Below are 21,930 nucleotides of genomic sequence, written 5' to 3'. Positions count from 1 at the left end.
ACGAGTGTTACCAAAACGCACTGACTTCTCTATTTGTTAGAATTTGTTAATCTAACTGATTTTTACCAGTAATTATTCTATGAATACGCCACGAATTCATTTTATGAACGATCTCAATTTTGATTTGCTCACAAAAGAAATTACCGAAGTTTGATTGCCTTGACTAAACTTTTCTGCCTCTTCAATGACCAAATTTGATTTAATGAAATTTATTTATATCAGTTCGCTATGAAACGAAAGATTGAGGTATATTGTAGGGTTGGGCGACAGTACTTGCCCCGCCATTTTTGACGAACTATGCACTTGTTATTATATCAAACTCCGAAATGATTAAAATCACATGAAACTTTCACCGAATATAAACGTATATTGACTATTAAAAGTTTTAATCTCAAAATTTCAATCCTTCTTCCAGGTTTTACCAAATCTAAGTTGACGAAGAAAAGTAAATACATTTGTACAGTTATGTCTCACGCAGATGTCCTCCGCTGAAACAGCAGTAAGTCTTTGAATTTACAACGCTAAAATAAGGGGTCCGAATCCTCTCGGTGAACAGAGCAGATAGCCTGATGAGGCTTTGCTATAAGAAGACACACACACGCTGATATTACTTTTAAGAATATGATGATGACGATTTTAAGTATTTTTTCCACTTATAAGATTAAAGCACCATTAAAAGGACTAACTTGCAGAGACAAATTAGGTTTGAAGGAAAACAATTTTACCTTTTATAAGATTAATGCTTTACCAAAAGGGATTACTTTTCAGAAGTTTTGAAAACAATATTTAGAAAATCCTTCCTATAGCTAATTTATTTTGTAAAAAAAATAAAAACTTTATTACACACTTTGTTAAAAAGAAAATACGAAAAACAAAACAAAACATTAAAATGATATTATCAATTATTGTAATTACAAAATATTTCAGTTCAACTGAGATATTCAGTGCTTGTTTATGCAAAGCTTTCATAAAAATGCGTTAAGTAGAGTTAAGTCTGAAAGAAAATTAAGTTATTAAAGGTATAATTTGGTTTGAGGATCATAGGTTGGAGAAGCTAACACTACACACAACTAATAATTAAGTCCAGGTATTTTTATGCTTTAAACCATGCTTCAAGTAATTAACTAAACGGATTTTAGTTAGTTTGTTTATTTTTTGAATTTCACGCAAAGCTACACGAGGGCTATCTGCACTAGCTGTTCCTAGTTTAGTAGTGTAAGACTAAGGAAGGCAACTAGTTATTACCATCCACCGCCAACTCTTGGGCTACGAATAGTGGGATTGCCCGTCACAATATACTGCCCCCACGGCTGAAAGGGCGAGCATGTTTGGTGTGACGAGGATTTGAACCCGCGACTCTCAGATTACAAGTCGAGTGCCTTAACCACCTGGCCATCCCGGGCCACGAATTTTAGAAACGAGTTTGAATCAAATTTAACAGAAATGTATATGTATAAAGGACCAGTTTGAAACAACTTCAATAGACGTATAAGTCGCTAAATAATTAAAGGTGACAAAATTTTACGTTGCTAAGCCTTTTATGTTATAACTCATGTTCGACATTTTAATTTAAAAATTTAATTTGAATAAACTTTGACGAAGTTATTAAGCACTAAGGGTTTGAATAATGTTTTACAGAAATTTAAATATCCAGTTGTCACACATTCTGACATTGGTTTTGTGTAACTGTCACATGTTGTGACACTTTACCATTGATTTATGCAATTATTACACATTGAGGCACCACACCATTGATTAGTGTAACTGTTACAATTTGTGGCATCCACAAGTCCACCCGTATCTGTCACACTTTATGATATCCACCTATTTCTACAAGTAATTGCCGTACTTTATCATGCCCACCTACATCTACATGTAACTGTCGTATTTTATGAGATCTATCTACTGGTTCGCTAGTCACACTTTACGACATCTAACTACTGATTTCTGTAATTGTCATACGTTATTGTATCTTGCTCAGCACTCATGCAGTAGAGAAAAGCCGTTTCAGTACTTTCTGGAACCTTTTCAACAACACCTTAAAATACGTTTACAGTAAACTATGTTCGAATTTGACCAAACACATGTGAATATATATTAAAGAATATCGCCGTTGCGGCTTTACTTCATTCTTGGGTATTGCGTTAGCAAACTCACGCTGCCTAAGCATAAAACAGGATGAAACATTAGATGTATGATTTCTTGTCGATTATTTGTGTGTGTTCAAAATTTTCCGTTGATGTGGTACAATTTCCATTTCCATACAGGCTCGATGTATACTTGTGAAAGGAGAAAATAAATAAACACATATTTGATGAAGTAGAATGGAAATCGTTAGTGTTTATACTTCTTGTTTGTTTTCATCTGTTTCACTTCAGATGCATTAGATTATTATTACATACGTTATGTCTACAACAAAATATGACTAGTTCCTTTGTTTTACGATAGTAATAGATGTTAAAATATCTTCCGAACAGAAAGCAGACTGAAAATATATACATTTGTACTTTTGAGTTATTAAATTTTAGCGGCGAAATTGTCACTTTTAGTATTTATAGTATGAACATAGATGGCAGCACTTATAAACATTAGAAAACCATCATATTGATCGCCAGAGGGCAGTGAGTCACCATGGCGGCTAGATAAGGTATTGAAAGGTGTGATCATAAAGGTAAAAACATCTACAGTTTTGTTGTTGTATTAAAATATGCATTGATATCTAGCAATAGCAAGAACGTAACGAATTGGAAATTCTTGCACGTGTAAGAAACAGTTTCCTCAATATTTTGCTTCGATCTTAAATGGATAAAAATTTTGTTTACCTAACCAGTCATAGTGTATCTTCAGTGTAATAGTAATAGTGTCTTCCTTGAATAGAAGACGGAAAAAAAAAAAGTTGCATAAAGTAACCTATAAGCAATATACAAGTATATTCCAGCTAAATCTAACGCTTAGGTAATTCCTTAAGTCGCAATTATGATAATATATTTTAGCTTAAGACGTTGATGTGTACGTGTTTATTTTTTGCTTAGGTCACGTTTATAGTATCCAAATTTGTTAGGCTTAACGACGTGTGATTTCTAATAACGGTAACATATTCATGTTTCTGTCAGGCTTAAATAGGATTCTGACATGCCTTTTACTCTCCTGAAATGAATTTTACACATGTATCTATTAGCAATTATTAAATGTATGCTGATGCAAAGGCGTTGACGTATTGAAAACGGGTAAAATCTTATAGAATGCAACATGTGGTACCAACCCTAGGTGTTACGTTCTGATACTGCGTGTATCATTGCAAAGAGTTTTTATTACATCATTGACAATCGACGTTTCTCAGCTGTAGACGTAAAGTTTTGACAAACATTAGCACATTAAGAAAGCCCTCCCTCGTCAGAAATATCTTTATTTACCGAACACACAGAGCGTGAAATGTTTATGTAATTGTGTTTATGATCGTTAGAATTTCTTATAATCAGCAGTGTTTCATGGCTAATCATTCGCCACGTACTCTGTAGTGGTGTTACACAACGTGTACGCCTTCATACTCTCGTACCCCGGCCTTCAGGACTTCCTTTATTCATACTTACAAGACGCTGTAGAACCAAATTTTCTGACACTGTAAAAACGTTAAGTCACCCAATACAATTCAGTAAAATCAGCAATGACTTTTAGTTTTGTTATGAACTTTTTTTTCCAAAAAAACAACAACAAGAACAAAAAACAAAAGTCCTAGACGTCTTTATTCTCAAGTTAAAAGGATTATTGGAATTACGTAAATTAACTCTGTAACATACAGGTGGCGATGATGTACGATTAGTCAACTTTATGATATTTATTTATTTATTGGATATTTTGATTAAATATGGTAAGCAGTGTATAAATGTAATAACGTTAGGTAACTACTTAACATGAAATAGTTACTAAAGCTTAACCCTTCTAGTTCTGAACTTCTTTTTTGTCTGAAATGTGCGGTTCTTCTGTTAGAAGCATATCATATGGTCATATTCTATTTTCCTGGGACCTGTGAATGAAATTTTTAAAATTATTAAACTATAAGTTGATTAGGAATATCAACGGGTGTTAAAATTAAAAAGATAAAATAGATAATATTTACTAATTCTTACCGCAAACATGTGATTAGTCAATAGCTTAAAATAACATTTGTAATATTCCAATTGACTTGCTTAGTTATACCTCGCACCATAATAGTCATAAAATGGATGATTTATAGCATGTATGGATATATATCACCACCATATCTTTGTATTTCAGCCGATATAATGAGCTCTGGTATTGTAAGACAGGCGTCGTAAGCACTGGATATAAAAGATACGTGGTAGTGGTTGGAATATTATTTGTTTTAATAACATTCAGTTTTTGTCTGCCCTTAAAATGCGTACGTATTTTATTATCTAAATGCGTGCGCGTGCGTACGTTGTTTCAGCGGATGTAAGTTTCAGGTAGATATTGTTTACTAATAAGTATTTTGTACAAAAGTGTATTAATGGCTTATAATTTTTTTTATTAAAAATGGTCTAGTGTTGTGTCATAAAATAATATCACATATTTATTTATTTCTGGTATTAAGTACGGTAATGTTTAGTCCTAACTAAACGAAAGTAAAACTATTTACACAAGTCACAGTATTAATTTTATTAATTTATATTTTTATAGGACATAGACTGTACTTAATTAATAAAGGCTTAACTAACGTTAGGCCTAAGACAGTGTCTACGATTAGAATTATTTTGTATTCTGTAAATCCTATATTTAAAGAAGTTCTGTTGTGAGAAAGATAATAATTTGACCGCAAACGTTTTGTGGATCTTTGCTTGAAATATATTATTATTTCCTTTTTTTTTTCATGAATTCTTAGAAGCAGTTCATTATGTATCATTTCGAATATCATTAGTTTGCTCTGTGTCATTTGAGGCGCCATAAATTTGCTGTGTCTCATAGGACTATCAGTCACTTCACTGACTAAATTGTAATTCGTAGTTTAGTGTAAAACTCCTTTCTTTTCTATCTTAAGGATCATTTTTGTGGTATTTTAAAAATTCAAATTCGGGTAAGTTTCCTTTCTTAAAACCTTTTACCTCTCTGTGTACCTGAGAGGAACTAAAAATATTCCACGTTTTTGTGTATTACTTTACGGGTAAACCAGTTGCTGCTTCAGTGTGTGTGTAAACTAAACGCATTACATTTTATTGTATCATTCTCTATAAAAACTACAAAGTGTTTATTTCGTTTAAGTGACTTGTGCATATAAAATTAATACGAAGGTGAAATGTGGTAGTTTTGAGATAATTCTGCTTTGAATCGTTTAAATTCTCTTGTTATATTTATAGGAGTTTCAACTACAGTTTTGGGAAACATTCTGTTACATTTCAAGGCTGCTGTTAAAGAGTTTACACAGTATATTAAACTAGCTTTCACACACCAAATATGTCTTTAACTGCGTCTTTTGTTACATTAACTATCTTATTGGATACGTCTTTAACCGTCGTATTAAGATATGCCTATAATTGTATCATGAAATATGTATTTAATTAAGTCATTGGCTACATATTTAATACGTCTCATTAAATATGTATTTAATGATTTCCTTGCTAAGATATTATTGGCACATGTTTCTTATTACTAAATTATTAGAACTTGCTTAACACGTAAGTTCATAACTATGGTATACACATGCTGTTAACCAAGTCCTTCACTAAAATGTAACCGTTTTATTACATAAGATCATAACTGCATGTTAACTACTCTTACTTCTTTAGCTCGATCCTAACCATCAAGAAACACAAGTCCATAACCCGCATCTTAACCATCTTATAGCCATTTTCCATAAATCTCTAACTAGAGTATTACCTTTGTATCACACAATATTAATGGTTTGTTTGTTTTAGGAATTAAGCACAAAGCTAAACAATGGGCTAACGTACTGCTGTGCCACTGGGTGGGGAGATTAATAAGGCTAACATACTGCAGTGCCACAGGAGGGGTGGGGAAGATTAATAAGGCTAACGTACTGCAGTGCCACAGGAGGGGTGGGGGGAGATTAATAAGGCTAACGTACTGCAGTGCCACTGGGGTTGGGGGAAAATTAATAGTTCAGCCGGTTTAAAGTTTAAACATGTGTAGATATTTATAAGTTTGTTGGGTTGTTGATTATAGTTGAAACAGTGTAGTATAGATCTAACAACGATCGTTTATTCGAAGGGTTTAATTAGGTTTCTCTTGCTTTTAATTGTATTGTAGCACGCTTCTGTTTGATATGTATATAATCCACCAATGGGTTGGTGAACAAACTTTATTGTTGTAAGAAGTAACTTCTATTGCATGGTCGTCTTAGTGAAGTGTTCTTTTTTTTTTTTTTTTCAGACCCAAACGTACTGTTTACATTTCTGACTATTTCTGTCCTCCTATCCCCCAAACACACAACCTAAAAACGCCATTATTTTCTTGAGGAGGAGCCTTACAAGCCATAAGTTTTTTCAGTATTCTACCGTGTTACAGAACGGTGAACTACATATTCCATCGTGTTATAGTTCAGTTAACTTTACATTCCGCCATGTTACAGAACAGTAAACTTTACATTCCACCGTGTTAAAGAACGGAAAACTTTATATTTCAGTGTATTACAGAACGGTTAACTGTTAACTTTAAATTCTCCGTTTTACAGAACGGTTAACTTTACATTCCACCGTGTTAAAGAACGGAAAACTTTATATTTCAGTGTATTACAGAACGGTTAACTGTTAACTTTACATTCTCCGTTTTACAGAACGGTTAACTTTGCGTTCCTTGTGTTACAGAACAGTTAACTTTACATTCCACTGTGTTACAGAACGGTTAACTTTACGTACCTTGTGTTACAGAATAGTTAACTTTATATTTCACCTTATTACAAAACGGTTAACTTTACATTCCACCATGTTTTCGAAATGGTAACGTGAAGCATGTACAGAATAAAGTGAAAGTTATGTTTAGAAACTGCCTACTGATTTATCTTCATACTGTGTTTGTTTTGTAAACATCCGGTTAGAGGTTACAAAACAGGCGTTACGGTTGGGACTTGATAAACCAGTTTAAACGTTTATGTAACGTGTGGAACAACATACAGTGAATTTTTATGTCGTACGTGTATCATGATATATGTATAATCAACTTAAAAATTGCGCATTATCCAATAGATTAACACTGTTGGCCAACATGAAAAGCGGTAAATGCAGTGTTCTGATTTGTTGAAGATTGTGGTAAAATTGTCACACCATTCTGCAGTATTTCGCCACACTATATAGCGACATACAAGGTTCGATTCCTATGCAAAAACGGCTCGTTTGGGTTGAGAAAATATTTTACATAGAAGGTCGAAACGTTGTTCGCTCTTCAATTTAAAATATTTTCTCAACCCAAACGAGCTGTTTTTGCATATAAATTTCTCAACAAGTGGGTTTCTCGACATCACTGAAGGTTCGATTCCGTTAAAAAAACACTTGGAATTTGTGTACCAATGAGTCATATTTAAAATAAGCCTCAAGTTTATACGTGGTATTCACTTTAGATATATGTATTTGTGGCAAAGCTATTAAGGCTGTCTTTCTCCATCATTAATTTTGAGCTACTGACGAGAGGGAAGGCAGCCAGCTAGGAACTCTACCACACAGCATGTGCGCTAAGGAACTGACTTTAATGTTTATAATGCACCCATGGCTTAAAGCTCAAGGATATTTCGTGATATTCTCACAGAGTTAATCTTACCTGCTGTGTACGAAATCCAGTTAATGAAGAGGCTTGAAAAATATATCGGTTGAACAGCTATTTGCGTAGAAGGAAAATAGTACAAAATAGATAATTACCCTAATAAGGAAGTTTTTTTGTTTTTTTTTTAATTTCGCGCAAAGCTCTACGCGGGCTATTTGCGCTAGCCATCCTACGGTTGAAGGGCGAGCATGTTTGGTGCGACAGGGATTCGAACCCGCGACCCTCAGATTACGAGTCGAACGCCTTAACCCACCTGGCCATGCCGGATCTGATAAGGAAGCAATACAACTTCTCCACAACTAAAGGCTATACTTGTAACTACTTGAAGTTAGCACATTAATAACTCAAGAGTATTTATTTTGTTCTTGGAGCTGAATGTTTGTTTTCTCAACATTCCAAAGCAGATAAATATAACACAATACCATTATTTATTGACAATTTAATCCAGTATTTATTAACTTAAGATAAAACGCGTTCGTAAACAAACAAAACAGAAAAGCTGATAAGAATTCGTTTGTCTATGTATATAAATATAAGAATAATTCGTTTAATTCATTTCTAACTGAGTAAAGTTAAGTTAATAAAGTGCTGTAAGTTATTGAATAGCGATATATAGTTTTTACTGAATTAACCAATATCACGTCTCTTCTTCTCGTGTATTGTTTAAGGATTATATCGTTTTTCAGTAACAGGTGTTTTACCAGTACGCATGAGCTGGGTGGTTATTTTAGAGCAACACCACAGTGGGAATCGAACCTCGGATTTTAGCGTTTTAAGCCTGGGGGGCACAGGCAGTAACAATGTTGTTAATTTGCTTTATGATTAGTCTATAAAACCAAGACGGTTACATTCGAGTCAGATTCACTTAACATGGTTAATTACTGTACTCGTAACATTATGTTTAAATATTCATACCAAAATTTCTACCGCGTTGTGGCAATTATAGCTGAAGCGTTATAGTTGTCATTCTTTGATATATATTTAAGACCAGTAAGTTAAAAATAGAAAACTGTTCTCGTTGAATAGCTACAGAATTTGGAATAAGGATTTTGCTTCTTTTTTTTTAAAATCCCCTACAAAAAGTTTGTGCGTTCTTGGTTGTTAACCAGTATCGACAGGTAAAGAAAAAAGCTTGTTATTTTATGATACGAAACCGTATGAATATTTTATAAATTGAATAGACACTGTTTACCCTTTAGCGGTGGGCGTCAGATCGATCAAAAGTTGTTGTTTTTTAATTTCACGCGCTAGCCTTCTAGAGGGAAGGCAGTTAGTCATCACCACCCACCGCCAACTCTTGGGCTACTCTTTTACCAACGAATAGTGGGATTGACCGTAACATTATAACGCCCCCACGGCTGAAAGAGCGAGCATATTTGGTGTGACGGGGATTCGAACCCGCGACCCTTGGATAACGAGTCGAGTGCCTTAACCACCTAGCCATGTCGGGCCGATTAAAAGTAACGTCTTTTCATTTTCGGTGTGTCCTCTGAACATCACTCACTAATTACTAGCTATCATTTCCTGAAACATACGTTACCTATCGTAAAGAATTATTGTAACGGACGTAAATTAATCGTTAGCATTCTAGGTTATGAGTTTGATGATTATCTGTTCGCGACTCATTGTCACAAAAACACACTTCGTAGTTTGGGACTTGGGTACTTCATGATGATGACGGTCAAATTCCTACATTCGGTTAGAAAAGAGTAGCCAAATAGTTGGCGGTAGGTACTGCTAACTAGCTGCATTCCCTCTTTGCGGCCCGCCATGGACAGGTCGATAAGTTGCTTAACTCGTAATCTGAGGGTCGCGGATTCGAATCCCCGTCGCACTAAACGTCTTCATCATTTAAGTTGTGGGGGCGTTATAATGTGACGGTCAGTCCCACTGTTCGTTGGTAAAAGTGTAGCCCAAGAATTGACGATGGGTCGTGATGACTAGCTGCCTTCCCTCTAGTCTTACACTGCCAAATTAGAGACGGCTAGCACAGATAGCCCTCGTGTAGCTTTGCGTGAAATTCAAATCAAACCAAACCAAACCAAACTAATGCAGTATTATTCAAGACTCAGAAATGGCTGTGAGCTTCTTCTATTATGTTATGTCTACTGTGCGCAGAATCCTTTTAAAAATTAAAACAAGTAAGACATTTTAAGAAATTTATAAGAAACAACTGATCCAAGTAAAAAGGACAGAGTATTCTTGTTGTTTGCACAGTTGATCAGTTTCATCTTTTTACATTTCTAAGCAAACTTATAAGATAGTTTTATTTTATGAAATGCTAAGAGAATGTTGCATTCTGTAAAGTTTCCAGTTGACGCTTGTTGTTGTTTTGAATTAAGCACAAAGCTACACAATAGATTATCTGTGCTCTGTTCACCACGGTATCGAAACCCAGTTTTTAGCGTTGAAAGTCCGCGGACGGAACGCTATGTCACTGGGGGCCCAAGCGATGCAAAACGTCACCATATTAATTCATAATTCTAAAAAAAATCTTAAGATGCTATTGTGTCAACACATGCCCTCCAGTGGTATAGCAGTATGTCTGCGGACTCGTATCCCTAGAAACCGGGTTTGGATACCCGTGTTGGGCACAGCACAACAGCCCATTGCGTAGCTTTGCGCTTAACTTAAAACAAATAAACAAAACTCGTGCTCCAGTGGTATAGCGGTATGTTTGCGGACTCACAGCTCGATAAACCGGATTTCGATACTTGCAAAGCCTAGATAGCCCATTGTGTAGCTTTGTGCTTAGTTCCAAACAAACAAAACAAAGTATGAATTCAAGACTCTAAGAAAATTTAAAAGTAAAATTTTAGTAATATAAAGGTAAATAATCCAAAAAGTATGAAAGGTTATTTTACCAATTGATGACCCAGTAAAAGTATAAAGTGTCAATATGACAGATGATGGCTGAACGGGAACAGAAGCGATCATTCTACCAACTCAATGCCCCCCGCTAGTACAGCGGTATGTCTCCACAACGCTAAAATCAGGGGTTCGATTCCCCTCGGTGGGCTGAACAGATAGCCCTTTGTGGCTTTGCTATACGAAAAAAAACACACACACACTACTAACTCAAGAAGATATGAAATGTTATCATGACCTGTCATTGATTCTTTTGATATTTACGCATCAGTTTCTGTTGTCGGTTCTTCTGTGGATGCCTTCTTGCCAGCAATCTTTCGAAGTAAAGTTAGTGAAATTGGGATTTTTTTTATCTACCAATTATCTTAAGCGGGGTGAAGAGAAAGAAATGATCTGATCATTCCCGGTTATATCAGTTCCTAAGCTCTAGTGACAGATATATTTAAACAGAAATACCTGTCATGTTTTTAAGGAAATACAAGAGTTCATTGAAGTTTCCAAGACTTATCATAACTTTGATTTTAGTCCGAGTATAACAGTTAACAGCATGACCTTTCTGTAGGTTTAATGGTACTTGAAAGGGGTGTTGAACTTGGCAAGCTCGCTCATTTATCTGCATCCGGGTAACCATTAGCGATAACAACTAATACACATTGATATACATATATATTTTTAACCTGATTTTAATATTTGTAAATTATGATCAAGTGTAAACCAGTTGGCCCATTTTAGGAGATTCATGTTAATCACGAGTCATACATCAAGATAGCAATGCAGAATGATATTAGTAAGTGTTGCCCCCTATAGGTCAGTGGAAAAATTATGGTATAAAATGCTAAAATCGTGGGTTAGATTCCTCCAGCTAGACAAATAGGAGAAATATGGCCAGTTTTATAGCTTTGCTCTCAAGGAAAACAGAAAACAATTTAGAAGAGGTGACGAAAGTGGGATAGATTAAGAAATAAAAATGAATAGTTCAATATTTACAGCGGTAAGTCTACGGACTCACAACGCTAAAATCAGGGGTTCGATTTCCCTCGGTGGACTCAGCAGATAGCCCGATGTGATTTTGGTATAAGCAACACACAATATTTAAGATGTAGTGCTGAATCCTTGATAAAATAGTGGTGCGTTATTGAACATATATTCACACAAGCAGTATAAAGAGTGTTATAATTTATCCCACGAGTAATTAAACAACACTCAACATACATTTGTTTGTTTTGGAATTTCGCACAAAGCTACTCGAGGGCTATCTGTCCTAGCCGTCCCTAATTTAGCAGTATAAGACTAGAGGGAAGGCAGCTAGTCATCACCACCCACCGCCAACTCTTAGGCTACTGTTTTACCAACGAATAGCGGGATTGACCGTCACATTATAATGCCCCCACGGCTGAAAGGGCGAGCATGTTTGGCGCGACCGGGATGCGAACCCGCGACCCTCAGATTACGAGTCGCACGCCTTAACACGCTTGGCCATGCCGGGCCCAACATACGTTTATCTTTGTTTTTAGTGTCTACTGCGGGGAATCAAACTCCGAATTTTACCGTTGTATGTCCGTAAACTTACCGCTTAATAGTCGGGGGATTCAAATACTTACGTTGATTTATGCAAAGAAAAAGTTTGTTTATGAGCTGTTTCTATGGGATTTTCTAACGCTCAGAATTAAATTACATCAAATAATTTGTGAGTCGAAAATATTATGGTAAATAAAAAAATGATAACTGTAAAGGGGAAAGTATTGTTTAATTAAGAGCTAGGAAGGGTGAGTTGTGGTGAATAAACAAGTATTGCGTTATTAGTGAATTACGTGTATGTGAAGCCCGATGTGAAACAATGTATTGTCTAATAATTGTAACCTGTTTTTTCTTTATTTAGAAAAAGCTAACCTTATATCTAGTTGATGTAAGCGAATCTGAAGTATAGAGAAGCATGATATGGTATTCAAAAAATTATAAAAGTATTAGCGGTGAGAATTTGAAGTGGTTGTAGCGCCATGTTATTCTCATCCTGCCATATCAACAAGAATAGAAATTAATATGTATCATATAGAAATGTAAACTTTCTTTTCACAAAGAACAATTTTTTCGTCTTATGAAGGAAAAGAAGAGAAATCTTTTAGAGAATGACAAGAGAACTCTCATTAAACTCATGCTACAAATTCGAGTGCATAGTTATTACATCCTGGAGAGAATGTTACTCGTGTTGGTCTGAGCTGTAGGATCATCCTGTTACGGTTATTTCAAGACTTATGGCATCGTTTCAATCGATAAGAATAACGAATGTTTTCTTGTGATGTTAGGAAAACACGTAGACTCAATAAATCATTTAATACAAAACCTAGTACCCGAGCGTTTTCGAAAAGTGAACCTTTCTGCAGTAGAGGCAGGTTGAGGATGTATTTAACGAAATACATATGGAATCCAAACGCTAATTGGATCCAGTTTAGTGCAGTGTGAAATAGCGTTGTTTGTTTGTTTATAGATTTCGCGCAAAGCTACACGAGTGCTATCTGAAATAGTCGTCCTTAATTTAGGAGTGTAAGACTAGAGGGAAGGCAGCTAGTCATCACCATCCACCGCCAACTGCTGGGCTACTCTTTTACCATCGAATAGTTGGATTGGCCGTCATATTATAACGTCCCCATGGCTGAAAGGGCAAGCATATTGGGTGTGAAGGGGATTCGAGCCCGCGGCCCTCAGATTACGAGTCGTGCGTCCCCTAACCACCTGGCTATGCCGGGCCAAGATAGGACTGTCTTAATACTTTTTATCTATTATAGAAGCTAAGATGTACACGTATTACACATTGGACTTTGAATACTGTGTAAAAAGTAAAATGAAGGAAGGTAGCTCATGGTTAATTTCCGTGTATTAAAAATAAATAACGTGTTAGCCGAGTCAAGAATACAAAGAACTCAACATGGAAGCTGAAAGGGTTTTTTTTTTATATGTGGATATTCAAACCAAATCTTCTAGTTGTTTGACAAAGACGAGTAGTTAAAGATTTGCCCACGAAGGATATAATTCATGAGACAGTATTTTGATGTGGTGGTATATTCGTGTGTTAAAATTGTGTGTATCAAAATTATGGGATATCTTAGGAACGTATTATTTGGGTAGCCATTGGACAACAAAAGATTTCAAGTTTGATCCTAGCTTTTGTCTTACCGTCCATGGTTTTACAGATTTTCTCAATTTTGTTAAGTGGACTAATAATAATACCCCGTGGGGTATAGCTGGTGGATGGTGTGAGTTATTGTATTGAATGTTTAACACATGGTTTGGAATACACGGTTGTAATAAGTTTGTTGTTTTCAATAGTGGCCATGACATCAAGAAAGAGTGTAGTCTCCTGGATATTATTAATATGAGTAAGTGCGAGCTTTATGTTGGAGTGAGGATTATGAAGGAATTCAGAGAATTCCAAAAGAGAAGGGAGTCCATGATTCCATAAACCAATAACGTGGTTCAAGATTAGTTTGTAACTTCCATTGAGTAAGAGCTGATGATTTAAAGGAATACATAAAAATAGAGGCCAAATCAATAACGATATTGCTACCCACAGTACCTAAAGATAGAAGCCAAAACAAGAGCAATATTGTTGCCAATAGCGTTAATTTTAGTTTGTTTTTTGGGAGCTGAATTGGATTAAAACAAGGTTTGTTGAGAACAAATTTGAAACAGTATTTGATGAGTGTTTTAGAGATATCATTGGTAGTGTAAGAAGTACTTGATCTGATGAGATTCGTAACTGAGCTTATACGTTTAATCGGGGATTTGATTTCCCTCGATGAACACAGCAGATAACCCAATGTGGCTTTGCTGTAAGAAAACACATACAAAAAACACCTATACTTTTATCTATGGGTGTAGAAGGGTACATAGAAATGACATCAAGAGGAAGTATGATAGTGTTAAAACTCAACTGTAAACAGTCTTCACCTCGTCTGTTGAGAAAGTCGTAAGTGCTGTTTAGGTGTGAAAGGATTTTGAAGGGTGAAGTAACCAAGATACAGACTTTAAGAAAGATGTGCATGTGGAGACTTTGGGTTTTAGTGATGTATCAGACTTATGATGTTTGGGTAATACATATAGTTCATGGGGTTTGGATTGAGATGGTCTAAGAGGTTACGTGTGTATGGTGGTTTTTACTTATAAAGTTATTTAACGTTTCTTTAGCATTTTCTTTGTAGTGTTAAGTGGTTAACGACGTATCATTGAGATGTAACTAAATATTTTCTACGTGTATGGATGTATTCGTTATAACAGAACCTTTACACTTGTCAATCAATAAGGATGTTTGGCTCGCAATGTGAAAGTCGCAGGTTCAAATACATGTCCCACCAAATATGCTTACCTTTTCAGCCGTGGTGACATTATAATATTAAGATCAATCCCACTCTTCGTTGGTAAAAGAGTAGCCAAAGAGTTGGCGGTGGGTGGTGATGACTAGCTACCTTCTTTCTAGTCTTCTACTGTTACATTATGGATGGATAACAGAAATAGCCCTGGTATAGTTTTGGGCGAAATTCTAAACAAACTCGTTGACAGCTTGAATTTTACTTGATAATTGATAAAGCTGGTTAAAAGCATGTCAAGATGATTATCAAGTTTCGCGATATTCTTCTCGTTAGAGGGCGTGCTCTGAGAGGTACGTGTTTAAGAAAACCAAACGATACAGGTGAGGGGTTAATTTGTGATTCATCCACATTGTTGTAGTTAGACATGTCTGTATCGGTTGAAGATTACTTTTTGTGAAATCTTAATTTCTAGAAGGATGGTTGCAAAAATGAACGGATATCATGAGTTACTTTCTCGATAATATGGTAATCAGGATTACTTGCAGGCTCCTTTTCATTCACTCAGTCGTGAGTGTCAGTCTTTTAAACTTGTTTTCCAGTTTAGTATTACTGTCTTCATACCCATTGAACTTGATTTGGTTAGAAGTGATATGTGTCCTTTGACGGAGCCAAGGTTTGTGGCACTTATGCAGGGTATTTTGACTAGAGTTAATTAGGGTTACGTGCTTATATTTCTAATAATAAACACTTATCTAAACATTGAAAATGGTTTCCATTCTTCAATCAACAAAGAAAGCTTTAAATAATAATAATAATATTTTTGATTACTGAAAACAAGCACAGTACGTAGTTGGGATAACGGAGTATTTTTATTTAACAAATAAATTAATATTCAATATAATGGTGTAATTTTGTTTTACAAGTAAATTAATATTCAATATAATGGTGTAATTTCATTTAATAAGTAAATTAATACTCAAGATAACGGTGTAATTTTATTGAACAAGTATGTGTGTTTGTGTGTTTTCTTAGAGCAAGGCCACATTGGGCTATCTGCTGAGCCCGCCGAGGGGAATCAAACCCCTGATTTTAGCGTTGTATATCCGTAGACTTACCGCTGTACTGACAGGGGGCATTTAACAAGTAAATTAATACTTAAGATAATGGTGTAATTTTATTTATCAAGTAAATTAATACCCAAGATAATAAATTAATACTTAAGATAATGATGCAATTTTATTTAACAAATTATCAATACTCAAGATAACAGGATAATTTTATTTAACGAGTAGATTAATACCCAAGATGATAATGTAATTTTATTTAGCAGGTAAATTAATACTCAGTGGTTTTTATTATTACCGAATGCTAACGAAACACGAAGTTAAAGTAACGGTATAATATTAATTAACAGTAGCTTGCTAGGTTGTAGCTCTTTAAACACATATACATAAATTACCTTACCTTAAGATAATCCACAACAAAGTAGTATTGAAAACTCTCACAAGAAATGGTACATTAAGACATGTTCACGTGAACTTGTGTGGACGTAACCACTAATGTCTACGACAAGAAAGGCCTTGTTCACTGAGAGGTAATTTAACACAACATACGTTAGGACGTGAAATTGTATTCGTTTTGTGTGTTTAATCGATTATTATTACTGGAGATACTCTTGTCTTATTGGATGGTACAGGGCTCGTAAAGCTAACAAAGTTATGGGAATACTGCAATTTAAAATGTAAGAAAACACAAGTTCTCCATTGAAAGATGATTCTAAAAACAACTAAAAGTAAGATTAAGGTACAAGAAATGCAATAGTAAGAAGATATCTATATAGAGTCAGTTATATGATGGTTTTCTAGCTCTAAGGTATAAAAGAGGCAATAGTAAGAAGATATATATATCGAGACAGTTATATGATGGTTTTCCAGCTTTAAGATACAAGAGGGGAATAGTAAAAGCGTTATCTATATAGAGACAGTTCTATGATGGTTTTCCAACTTTAAGGTACAGGAGAGGCAATAGTAAAAGCGTTATCTATATAGAGACAGTTCTATGATGGTTTTCCAACTTTAAGGTACAGGAGAGGCAATAGTAAGAAGATATCTATATAGAGACAGTTATATGATGGTTTTCCAGCTTTAAGATACAAGAGGGGAATACTAAAAGTGTTATCTATATAGAGACAGTTATGATGGTTTTCCAGGTTTACTGGGTAAATATATTACATACAACATCATGAACTTCAGTTATGAGTATTAGAGAGGTTCGTTCTGTATATAGACCAGAATATTACTTTCTCTGCGTTATTGGTAGTTTACTCGCCATTAAGACGACAGAATCAGATATAAGAAGTCAGCTGGATATTTTATATTCAGCACGGAGCACTTGCTCCATTGGTAAATAAGGATTCCAGAATCATTACTTCATGTTTTTTTTACTTCAGTTGTCGTTTTATCTCGTTTGTCGAAAGAGTAGCGGTCATATTACATAGAACTGTATAATTATTTAGTAATTTTAAACTTCATTCACCAAAAACAGATATGGTTATAACGCTGTTACTTCAAGGATATCCAATAAAGCGAGAGTAGTTTCGTATGTCCGCATTTATAATATTTAACCAGACAGTCGTATGTTTGTACAGTTCGAAACAAGTTTTTATTTATACGTGTTATTCCTGTGCACATATTACATTTGTATCAGTTTAGTCTGGAAAACATAATACATTCAAACACAATTTCTATGTAAAAGTTTTGTGTCGGCGCCACGTTTAGAAATTTGTTCTAAACTTTGTTCGATTGTTGAATGAACAGTGCTTAGACACTCATTGTTGCTTTTGTATTTTTGTAGCTATACTGTGGTAGACGTTTTGTAAGAGAACAGTGTGTTTACATGGTTATTCTACGCCATATTTTGCTTTTGACTACAGTTGTTTACAGGATGGCGGTAAACACATTTCATTGTTGAATAACTTTGTTTACAGTATAATGATAAATACATTTCATTGTTGAATAACTTTGTTTACAGTATAATGATAAATACACTTCATTGTTGAATAACTTTGTTTACAGTATAATGATAAATACACTTCATTGTTGAATAACTTTGTTTACAGTGTAATGGTAAACACATTCACTGGTGATTCAACCTTGTTTATAAGAATTATACGGTATATTTAGTTCGTAACTAATGTGTTTAAATATTGCTTGAAATATATATAATTATGGGCTGAACTGTGTTTACAAGATTGCAGTAAAACCTTTTTATTCGTGACTGAAGTGTGTTTGGAAACGTTAAATAATTGAAGGGTAACACTGTTTTTTTTAAAAATAATGTTCAGAAACATATATTTGTGAGATAATAGGTTTATTTTTGGATAATATTTCGTCTGTATCAATGAGACATGATCGCGTATAACATTTTTGGTTCAAGAAGGTTGTTTTTATTTGAAAAACGAACAAACGAAACAAAAAATATCGTGATTAGGGAACCGTCCCTAATAGTATTTTGAAAGCATTTTATGAAACGATACAACTGTAATTTATTAATTATTTTAATCCCCATTTTAGCCATGATACAGAAATGTTAGTTTTTCAGAATTAGATACAGCTATATACAGGGAGGCCCGTAAGTCCCTATCCATCCTTGTATCTTGTGTATCCAGTGTATCTGTGTGGTGTCACCAGTATTCTTGCGCTCATGAACCCATGTACTTGTCACAATACGCTCTTCAAGTGTAAATGGGCTTACATCGGCCATATTTCTCTGAAAAAAAAAAAACAAATTTATAATACATGCTAATTGAATATAACATAATAAGATATGAATGGGTAGGGACTTACGGGCCACCCTATATATCTAGTATTGATGATAATGTTATTATATATTAATTAATTATTTTGGGTTCAACTGACAAGATAACATGGTTGTTTTAGTATAGGACAGTAACTGCTATTAATGTAATTATTACAGTAGTTTTTTTATTCAGTCAAATAACTGTCGGAACATTTTTCTTACGTGGAATATTTCGTAGTTATGTATTTGTTAACAAGCCTTTTGCAGGTGATTTGTCAAGGAAGCTCTTTATAAGAAGTATTTTGTGAAGGACGCACGTGTAGTGCTCACGTGTCTCGTGGCGCGACATTGCTTCCACATATATCTGATTCATTGAACACGATAAATTTCTGTGTGTAAAGGGCTGACCTGCTAGGTACACCAATTAAGTTTCCTAAATCCAATAGAGAATCAATGTCCAGGGGCATATGAGAGCTTTTGTTGTTTTCTGTGTGCTCATCTTAGTGAGCTAAGAGAGACTGTAGGTTTCCACTGGCTTGGCTTAATAAGCTTGCTTGTTATTTCTGAATTTGAAAAATCCCCAAATATGAAGTGTATAAGTTAAAAATTAAATCTGAATTTTCGTGTTTTAGGGTTGCTGTGATAAGAATTATTATATTATAATTCAACAGAGATGTTTCAACTTTAAAATTAAGAAAACCATTCACAGCGGATTTTTCGACTCGTAATCTGAGCGTCGCGGGTTCGAATCCATGTAGCACAAAACCTGCTCGCCCTTTCAGCCGTGGGTGCGTTATAATGTGACGGTCAATCCCACTATTCGTTGGTAAAAGAGTAGCCCCAGAGTTGGCGGTGGGCGGTAATGACTAGCTGCCTTCTCTCTAGTCTTACACTGCAAAATTAGGGATGGTTAGCGCAGATAGCCCTTGTGTAGCTTTGCGCAAAATTCAAAAAACAAACTTTGATATATTGGTAAACACTTATCTAAAGGTAAATATGTTTCACTATCAGATAACGTTCATTAACTGAAAAGTTTAAGTGAAACGCCCAGTCCTGATAGTAAGTTAACAATAAAACAGATTGCATGCTTAGAACAACAACAACAACAAAAGTTTAGAACGAGGCATCTAATTACTTAGTTTATAATAACATCAATTCATAAAATTAAGCGTTTAGTAATTACGTGGAGTCCAGTCCAGCTGATAGAACGAGGTTACTGAATTAGGTTTAACTAATGACTATTAATCAAAATATAATAGTATATCAACGTAAGTCTTTATCTATAAATTTCCTGCTGTTTCTCGTGGTTTGAAATCTTTAAACTCCTTACTATTAAATTTCAGAAATCCCTTGTTGTTTCTATGTTTTAATTCCATCAATTCCTTGCTGTTTCCTTTTGTTTAAATCACTTATTAAAATAGTTCATAACGAAAAGGAACTACCGATCAAAATATCTATACCTAAAGAGGAATTTTTATTTTATCTTAATTACTGGTAAACTTTGTTAAAAATATATATATACAAACTTAAAGTAGTCCAGTTTTTGTGCGATACTTTTATACTATATCGAATTTACTAATTTGTCTTTGTTTGTTTTGAATTTCGCGCAAATATACCCGACCCTCAGATTACGAGTCGAACGCCTAGACCCATCTGGACATGCCAGGCGTATATATAAAAGTAATATACAAAATAAACGTGTACATGCACATACGTACCTACATAATAAAATGAGTAAGTGTCTTAAATATATGATAACTTAGCGCAAGTAACAAATATATTTTGCCCTAGCTACGTACCAAGTTTTTATTTCGATTAACCTGGATACTAACGCTGCTATAAGATACGAATTCAGTTGTCTAATGAATTAGGCCATAACCTATAAATTTACCTAGATGTTAACGCTTATATTGGATGTTAAATATTGCTTTTCAGGAAATGTTGGGCTTTAACATATAAATTAATCAAAATATTAACGCTGATAGTGGGTATTAAATAATGTGACAAGTTTGGTCTCAACCTACGAGATTACCAAGATATTGACTCTAGTAATAGGTACAAAACATCGGCATGTTAGTTCTTAACACACAAATGAGTCTGTGTGTAAATATAAGTTTAGCTGGGCCATTCATGGATTAATCGTAATTACCGAAGCATTATCATGTTGATAAAAATAATGCATCAATGGCTAACTTGTGTAAGGTCGGTCACCAGTTAGCTCGAGTGTGGTATTTATTGAAAATGTAAAGAACTTAAGGTCAACTCATTTGCTTTTGAAACATTAAGCCCTACGATTTATTTTCATATGCATAAGTGTTGAATTTAGCATTATTTACTTTGATTAAGGCAGGCCGTTGTCTAATAACTGTTCAGACTGTGAATGTCAGAATCGTTGGTTTGCGATCCATTACAAGTGTGCTTGCTCTTCGAACTTTGGCGATGAGCAGTGCACTGTAAGAGTGAGGCCAAATTCCACTATTCGGTAGGAGAAACAATGATGAATAGTTGGCACTGGATGTTGTTGGTTTCATCTAGTGTGTCTGTTCAATATTAAGGACACTGCTAGTTAGCCCTTGTATGTGTGTATGGCAGGAAACTGCTAGCTAGCCCTTGTAGGTGTGTATGGCAAGTCACTGCTAGCTAGCCCTTGTATGTGTGTATGGCAGGACACTGCTAGCTAGCCCTTGTATGTGTGTATGGCAGGACACTGCTAGCTAGCTCTTGTAGGTGTGTATGGCAGGACACTGCTAGCTAGCTCTTGTAGGTGTGTATGGCAGGACACTGCTAGCTAGCCCTTGTAGGTGTGTATGGCAGGACACTGCTAGCTCGCCCTTGTAGGTGTGTATGGCAGGACACTGCTAGCTCGCCCTTGTAGGTGTGTATGGCAGGACACTGCTAGCTAGCCTTTCTGTAGCTATGCATGGCAGACTGAAACAAGCAATATTTAATTTAAACGTTAAAGTCAGCTAATAACTATTTTTCCATTTTTTAAATCCTTGACAATATTCATCTCATGTCTTACTGTTTATCTGTTGTTAAGTGCAAAGTTACACAATGGGCTATCTGCACTTTGCCAATCACAGATATCGAAATTCTGCTACTAACGGTATAAGTTCTTAAAGTTGCCACTGAAACATTGGTTGGTGGTGGCCATGACGAAAAGTGGAAGTAACGTTTTAATAAATGTGGGAGC

The 21,930-nt window shown here is 35.0% G+C and overlaps 2 protein-coding genes across 20 annotated transcripts in view; one reads left to right on the top strand and one right to left on the bottom strand.

The window, feature by feature from the left end:
• The first annotated feature begins 2,572 nt into the window (after nt 1-2,572).
• The window catches only part of LOC143257477 (complexin-like), a 339,522-nt gene continuing 320,164 nt past the window's right edge, over nt 2,573-21,930 (top strand). For 4 of the 11 annotated variants that reach the window (XM_076516190.1, XM_076516193.1, XM_076516192.1 and 1 more), the window contains exon 1: nt 2,573-2,671. Coding sequence is in view for 1 of the 11 variants with exons in the window: in XM_076516202.1 (XP_076372317.1) it covers nt 4,420-4,452 (33 nt within the window). In the remaining 10 variants the exon portion in view is untranslated. Of the gene's footprint in view, nt 2,763-4,313; nt 4,464-21,930 lie in introns of those variants that run through there. The other 7 variants (XM_076516197.1, XM_076516198.1, XM_076516195.1 and 4 more) reach the window with 4 other exon arrangements.
• The window catches only part of LOC143257479 (uncharacterized), a 63,810-nt gene continuing 45,520 nt past the window's right edge, over nt 3,641-21,930 (bottom strand). For 7 of the 9 annotated variants that reach the window (XR_013031879.1, XR_013031875.1, XR_013031878.1 and 4 more), the window contains exon 2: nt 18,480-18,707. Coding sequence is in view for 1 of the 9 variants with exons in the window: in XM_076516204.1 (XP_076372319.1) it covers nt 18,552-18,707 (156 nt within the window). In the remaining 8 variants the exon portion in view is untranslated. Of the gene's footprint in view, nt 4,025-4,127; nt 4,251-18,479; nt 18,708-21,930 lie in introns of those variants that run through there. The other 2 variants (XR_013031880.1, XR_013031877.1) reach the window with 2 other exon arrangements.

This window comes from Tachypleus tridentatus, chromosome 7, assembly GCF_004210375.1.
Source record: "Tachypleus tridentatus isolate NWPU-2018 chromosome 7, ASM421037v1, whole genome shotgun sequence".
Classification (NCBI taxonomy): domain Eukaryota; kingdom Metazoa; phylum Arthropoda; class Merostomata; order Xiphosura; family Limulidae; genus Tachypleus; species Tachypleus tridentatus.
The sequence above is the reverse complement of the archived record's forward strand: the minus strand, read 5'-3'. Positions and strand labels throughout refer to the sequence as shown.